This window comes from Homarus americanus, unplaced genomic scaffold (assembly GCF_018991925.1).
Source record: "Homarus americanus isolate GMGI-L3 unplaced genomic scaffold, GMGI_Hamer_2.0 scaffold16963, whole genome shotgun sequence".
NCBI classification, from domain to species: Eukaryota; Metazoa; Arthropoda; class Malacostraca; order Decapoda; family Nephropidae; genus Homarus; species Homarus americanus.
In genome coordinates, this window is record NW_024753133.1 from 488,598 (window position 1) to 496,330 (window position 7,733).

The 7,733-nt window shown below is 41.7% G+C and overlaps 1 protein-coding gene across 1 annotated transcript; it reads left to right on the top strand.

Annotated features, from left to right (window-relative positions):
• The first annotated feature begins 3,903 nt into the window (after positions 1-3,903).
• Positions 3,904-4,684, top strand: LOC121855281 (mucin-21-like). Its single transcript, XM_042350163.1, has 2 exons — positions 3,904-4,032; positions 4,259-4,684. Exons 1-2 carry the CDS (start codon positions 3,904-3,906, stop codon positions 4,682-4,684), a joined length of 555 nt encoding a protein of 184 aa, XP_042206097.1.
• The last annotated feature ends 3,049 nt before the right edge of the window (positions 4,685-7,733 follow it).

The following is a 7,733-nucleotide window of genomic DNA, read 5'->3' on the forward strand; positions in this document are numbered from 1 at the left end:
GGCGTGTCCACCAGTCCCTATAGGGTGTCAAATATGTGTGTGTGTTTCTCTGTATGTTTGTACGGCTGTGTGCTAATGTTCCTGTGTTTGCGTTTGTATGTGTAGAATTTTAATGTGAGTGTGTTTGCATTTGCATGAGTTACCTTTCACATGTTTGTATGCGCAAAGGTGACTAAGATATCCTTGAAGCTAGTTAGGAGATGTATGTAGGTAGATAGACTGATAGAGAGATAGGTTGAAAAAATAGGTAGACAGATAGATAAAAAGAGAGAGTTTGCTTGAAATCAATGTGTATGTACAGTATAATATAGAAAACAATTAAAAGTCCAGCTCAAAGCAAATAATTAGGATCAACAGTGGGAAGAAAGAAAGAATTTGGGAATATATAGGAAATTTTAAATTAAGTTATGTTATTGTCTGAGAATGTTGACCAAGAAGGAAAAGAAAATAGTACACAGTAGATAATGGATCATATGAGTGTTGCCTGAAGAGAGAGAGAGAGAGAAAGAAAGAAAAGGAAAAGGGGAGGGAGAATGAGTATGAAAGGACAGAAAGAGAAAGTTTATCATGGTCACAATTGTTTATATACCATGTTTGTCTCCGTCGTGTCTGCCTAAAACATCGAAAAAATAACTTCACGACGCCCACGATATAAAACAATTTGGAAATAATCGGAGAATAATCTTTAATTGGAAGTATTGCGAGTTGGTTCAAATTGATCATGACATCAATAGTACAGCTTAGTGAATAATTGCCTTCTAAACTACGAAAAAAAAAAATACCAACTAGAAATGTTACTCACTTTGCTGCGGGACCTAAAATCTACATATAATATAACCATTTTCACCTATATAATATCGCACATCCTTAAACACTGTATTACCCAATGACAGGTCTCTAAGTAGCCAAGTTTACTAAGGCTACAACCTGTACTTTTTAGTGACCTCACCAGTCCATAGAGAAAGATAATCGTGACTTCTTCCCAAAAAAAGAACTAATTGGTAGTATAAGAAGCACGGAGAACTAACCTGAGTTACCAGACATTAGGCAGTAATAACCAGCACACCATACACCCTGCTGTTGCCAACCACAACTACACGGGACCGCCTTAGTAAGTGCGCATCATACAGTCTGCTGGTCTTTAGCCAAAATGACCCACGCCTACTAAGGATTGGAAACATTTTTACTAGCTGCTAGCGAATCAAAACAAGGGATTAGAAATCGAGAAACGTTAGCAAATGGAAATATTCAACCTCTTAGATACTTGTCATGGGATCATATGCTAGTTAATAGGTACCACACAAATCCAAACATATCCAGACTACCCAAGACTACCAGGAATTAAACGCATATACGGCCTCCTTGAAGTAGCCCCGTTGCTAGCCAGGACTAGCGAGGTAGGGGAGTAGCCATGAAGCAGACACTCGGGGCGTCACTCAGGCTATTTTTGGCTCCTTCCCTGACTCACAGCTCTAGTCTGTGGCCTCCTTGGGTCTACCCCCACCCCCTTACCCTCCCCCATCCCTCCCCATCCCCCGTCCTCCCTCCTACTCTACTCTCTCTTCCCCCTCTCTCCCTTCTCCCTCCCTCTCCCCATATTCCCCTCCCCCTATGGTTTTCTTCTATCAATTCTTTTGCCATTCCCCTTTCTTTATTTTATCTCCCTTATCCACTCTTTTCTACCCTTCCTCCCCCTTCTTCCCGACCCCTTCTCTCTCTGCTTCCCCTCTCTTTCCTATTCTTCTCCCTTCTTCTCTCCCTCTTCATTGTGTTTTTTTATATGTCTCTGTTCCTCTTATCTGTCTCTCCTTTATCGCCTACCATAATTTCTCTCTCGCTGATTCCTTCCCTCTTTCTACCTAACCTCTTATCCTTCATTTCTAGTTTTTCCCTCCTTACTCCCTCCTTACTCCCTCTACTCTGCTCCTTGCGTGTCTTTCCCTCTCCCCACTCCCCTGCTCCCTTAATACCTCCATTCACTCCCTTTCTTACTACAGTCTCCCTCTCCATGCCTCTCATTGACTCCCCTTCATCCCTTCTTCTTACCTCTTTTCTTCCCTTTTCCGTATCTTCCCTCCATTCCTTACTCGTATGGACTTTCCATCTTCTGACTCACACACACACACACACACACACACACACACACACTAACCTTCGCCGTCTTCCTCTACCCCCACTTTCTTTACCCTCATCACCATCATCTCTCTTATTCCCATTCCCATCTTCATTACCCCTACCTACTTTACCTTCCCTATTTCCACCTCTCTATCTCCTTCCCTGCCTCCCTTAACCCTACCCCCTTTGCCTTCCCCACCTCCCTTCCCTCTACCCCCTTTCCCACCTCATTTACCCCTACCCCATACTTCCTCCCTTACTCCTACCCCCTACTGCCTTCCCCACCCCTCTTACCCCTACCCCCGATCCTCCTCTACCCCCTGTGTGTGTGCTAATAATAACTGGCTTCGTCAACACTCCACAATTAGACCTCAAGTGTCACATATGACGTGTTGTTAAAGGGGTAAATTGTCCTCACAAGAACTTTTTTAACGTGGCCCCATCGTCTTCCAAGAGAGCTTTCTTTGTCTTCTCCCAGATTTTTTTTCTTCACTGCAGCCGTTTCTACCTCTTCTACTTGTCACTATAACTTGGCATTGTATAACTCGTCACTATAACTAGGCATTGTATAACTCGTCACTGTATAACTTGGCATTGTATAACGCGTCACTATAACTTGTTACTGTATAACTCGTCATTGTATAACGCGTCACTATAACTTGTTACTGTATAACTCGTCATTGTATAACTCGTCACTGTATAACTTATTACTGTATAACTCGTCATTATATAACTCGTCACTGTATAACTTGTTACTGCATAACTCGTCATTGTATAACTCGTCACTGTATAACTTGTTACTGTATAACTCGTCATTGTATAACTCGTCACTGTATAATTGATAACTTCTACATTTTCTCATTGTAATGTTGTCTACTTCCTCCGTTTGACACAACTCTGCGTCTTCAACCTCTCACTCCAATAATGTCTGTTCCATTTTCCTTGTTACTGTTTGTTTCTTGTCTACCTTAACTAGACATCTTCTCTCACATGACCATTGTGAATCCGGACCCAGAACAGGAACTTGAGGTTGATGATACAGACTGATTAGGTGCTCACTTAACTACATAAATAGGTTAAGATCTTATAAGGCTGAAGTAAACGGTGAAGTGATTCCGGAGTGTATTGTAATGAGACGGGAGAGGGGAGTGAGTTGGCTTGAAGGATCCTGAATTAAGTAGTGTGTAGTTAATTATAGGGAACCGGGTATATTTCAAGATTACGTGTGTGTGTGTGTGCGTTTTTGTATTTACACGCTTTTGGTACTTCACACATATCCATGTACGTGAATATATGAGTGTATGTAATGACTATGTTCGTATGCAAATCCTTGTCTTTGTAATGTACGACTCTTCAAGTCTAATGAGTTTACGGCGTTGTTTTTATGAATATACATATTTAACACAACAGTCATATAAACAGTACATTATATTAATCGTTAAACGTATACAGTACTCTCTTCTATTACGAATTAATAAGAGATTACAGCAATCGTCTGAGCTTGTCATGGAATATTTCTGTATTTTTCCAGTGGTGGATCGTAAAATGAAATTTACTGTATTACAGTCGGTAATTCCAGGTATTTTAAGACATTTACAGCCGGTATTCCCCGAACAGTTACCGGTACTCTGAGAGGGACAGGTCCTGGGGGCTTTCTCACAGGTTCCAGGAAGGATACGGAAGGTAGGTTCAGCCACGCCCTACAACCTGCACCCCAGCAACAGTGGTACTACTGACCAGTGGTACCAGCAACAGCAATGATGTCATAAACAACAACATATATTTACAATGATACCTCCTAGTATCAATGGCACCAACAATATTAATAGTGCCATCATCAGCAGCAACATTGGCACCAACAACAGCAACAATGGCACCAACAACAGCAACAGTGACACAACAACGGTGGCACCAACAGTAATAACAGTGACACAACAACAGTGGCACCAACAATAATAACAGTGACACAACAACAGTGGCACCAACAGTAATAACAGTGACACAACAACAGTGGCACCAACAATAATAACAGTGACACAACAACAGTGGCACGAACAGTAATAACAGTGACACAACAACAACAGTGGCACCAACAGTAATAACAGTGAGGTACCAATAGTAACAGTGGCATCAACAGTAACAGTGGGGCACCAGCAGCAACAGTGGGGCACCAACAGCAACAGTGGGGCACCAGTGGGGCACCAGCAGCAGCTGGTGGGGCACCAGCAGCAACAGTGGGGCAGCCAGTGGGGCACCAGCAAGTGGGGCACCGTGGGGCACCAGCAGCAGCAGTGGGGCACAGCAACAGCAGCAGTGGGGCACCAACGTGGGCACCAACAGCAGCAGTGGGGCACCAACAGCAGGGGGGCACCAGCAGCAGCAGTGGGGCACCAACAGCAGCAGTGGGGCACCAACAGCAACAGTGGGGCACCAACAGCAACAGTGGGGCACCAACAGCAACAGTGGGGCACCAACAGCAACAGTGGGGCACCAACAGCAACAGTGGGGCACCAACAGCAACAGTGGGGGCGGCAGACGTAAGCTAGACTCACTCGGGAGTTTTTTGTGACTGATACGCGACTCGGAGCCCAGATTTGGTATTAAGTTTCCGGAGCTGAGGCGTTGACGGTGCTGCTGTTACTTGGACTGTTATTTTTGTTACTGTTGCTGCTTCTGTTGTTTTTGGTGTTAACTGGTTCTGTTGTCTTTACTGTGACTGTTGCCTGCTCTGTCGTTACTATCTCTGACGTGTTCGTGTGAGTCGGGTGTTCAGCGCAGTTTGTATCTGGCGCGCTTTGTCTGTAAACAATTATTTGTGGGCAATATAAGTCAAGGACGAATATTTAATGTTTATACATACATATATATAAATCAGTATGACAGCCCGAGAGGTCAAAGGTCGAGGTATTAACTGAAAAAGGCACCACCCTACTGGAAATTTGGGGCGAAAAGGTCAAAGATCAAGGTCATTACTTTGAAAAAGGCACCACGCAGCATGAGTTGGCACCTAGCTTAAGTGCATTCTAATTATTGCTTGTGATGGTTCTGTTGTGGAGTTTTGTGTTGTTATTATTATTAGGAATGTTCTTACTGCCACTGGTGTTGCTTTTTTCTGTTCAAGTAGTTGTCATTATTGCTAATTATGACAGCCATAAAGAAGAGGCATTATTTATGCTTTTATTTATTTCTTCTATTCATCTTTCCATTCCAGTGATTTCTGGTCCAGCTGACTTCAAGTTAGGTTGACAAGTTCCATAGGCCAATATGCCCATGTCCTTGTTCCATTTTCTCTCGTATTTTGAGGAAACAAAATCCGAAACCTTGTTTTATTTCTTTGTTTGTAAATTTTAAAGAAGTTGAAGATCAAATTTTGTCATGCAATTCGTGTTTTGAGTCTCTTATCCGTTTATACTTGGACCAATATGCAGAGTGATGCCGTGGAACAACCTGCACGGCGGTATGGAAACACTTGTGAAATTGATGCTATTGTGTTGATTCAGCAAGTGTCAATGTTTACGGAAAATCACCAAATTTTGCAATATATTCTTGTTGTTCCTTAATATATCGACCAAACTTGTCGTCTCTTCGTATAGATACCTTGTAATACCCATCATTAACTGATGGAATAATATATTTGGTATTTAAGTTAGTATGTTTCTTTTACACGAGAAAATCAGTAAAGGAGGTAGGGTAGCAGGGGAGGCTTATCATTACCGTATATTTTAGTCAACTTTGGCGTTGTGTCTTATTATTTACCTGCTCTGAATGTTCTCTTTTGATACGCATCGTATTCTGGGGTCTTTAGAATTGGGGTGAATGAAATAAACATTTTATTTGAATTAGCAATCCTAATGTTGATACTGCACTTGTTGGAGGTGGTGCCTCTTGTGCTGTCTCCTGTTCTGTCGCTGTTTTTCTCGTAATGATGAAAATATGGATCCGGGTCCAGGGTTTAGCTGGGCCCGAGAAGATACAGTCAGTCATACAAGGTAGGTTGTTGTTGTCTCCTCCAAGGGCGTGAGCAGTTGTGCCTTGACCTTATGTTGCTTGTTACTTTCCCTGCTGTTCCTCTTACTGCTGCTTTAGTTACAGGTCAAATGGGTCCCAGTCTTATTGGGCTGCAGATTAACCTATCTAAGTGTAAGCATTAGGATATATGCCCATGAGGTGAATGGGGCTTCTTGGGGTCAGGGCCCCCTTAAGACTGGAGCCCATTATGATAGAACCCAAATCTTAATGATTAAGTTATGATGACATACAATAGGACTGGAGACCGTAAGTACCAAGAGAACTTAGTCCTATTTGACCAGTAGTCGACACTTCTGCTGTTGTTACTACAACTTTTATTACTCAGTTCTCAATCGCACGTAGTGTGGCAGTGTCACAAGTTTTATACAACTTGTGAATTAGTAAGTAAATAAGAACTATCATGGAGTCATTTTCACAGGCCTTCAGGTGTCAGCCCTCCGGCCCTGGTAGACAGTGGGTAACTGGCTAACAGGTTCCAGTTCTAATAGGTTAGAACTATCATTCATTTCTAATAGGCTCTAACTTAATTGGAGCATTTAGGCTCAGTGAAATGAGCGATTTTTAATGACCTCTTAGCAGAGTTTTTAATAGACTTATATAAACACTGTACAGTAAGTACGGCTTCACGCAGTCACCGGTGAATTTGGCCGCCCTCTTTACGTACGTTCAAACATCTGTAATTTTGACATAAATTCTGTAAAAGCTTTTGATATATTAAAGATTTTTTTTATAATACTTATATAAATCGTAATTATTAAGTAAAAGTTGCTGATTTGCATCTTTTTTAATTAATTTTATATTAAAAACAAAACAAACATTCACACTACTCTACTGTGTATCCCATACTTGAAGGCCAATTGACCACTGAGGCTTAGTCCAGGCGATGTGGTTCCGTCCATCATGGACTAGTGGGTGTTGAAGGGGGTGACTGGCGCCAGTCATATGTACCCCGCCTCACCTCACCTCATCTGACGTAATCATTAGAATCAGGCCTTAATCCAATCAACTCTACCCTTACCTCGCCTGTATTTATCAATGCTGCACTCTTATAGGTGAAATAATTGAAAAGAGGAAGAAATTATCAAATCGTTTCATTTATTTCGGCAGTATTCTTCATTATTGTCTTCAGTGAACAACCCCATGAAGCTGACGACCAAAATGATAATGAGATTCACGACTTGATTTCCTAAAACGAAAAAAAAAAAAAACGCTTCTTTGATTCGCAACTTCATTTCCTAAAACGAAAATACGTCGATAGAATTATTACTTACCTTAAATATCAATTAGTCGCTTCAAAGACATTCCTAGCACCTGTAGCCAAGATCACTTTTCATGCATTCAGTCCTAGTTTGGGTTTTAGTATACCAGTTACACTCAGGTGAACGGTAATATGGCTAAAATCTCACACCAAATTAAACTTACCGCGAGTAATGCTTTCAAAACCCCGACTAAAACCTTGGGTAATTAAAATGTAGCCTTCATAAATACATTTTTTATATGAATTTGAAAGTTACTTATGGCCGTTTGAAGGTTTACCTGTGAGAGTTCCTAAATAGATGGAGAGTAGAGAGAGAGAGAGAGATTGAAGG

Coding starts and splice junctions, on each gene's coding strand:
- LOC121855281 (XM_042350163.1), top strand. CDS start 3,904: ATGATACCTCCTAGTATCAATGGCACCAACAATATTAATAGTGCCATC. Junction 4,033..4,258: donor CAACAACGGTGGCACCAACA/GTAATAACAGTG, acceptor CAACAGTAACAG/TGGGGCACCAGCAGCAACAG.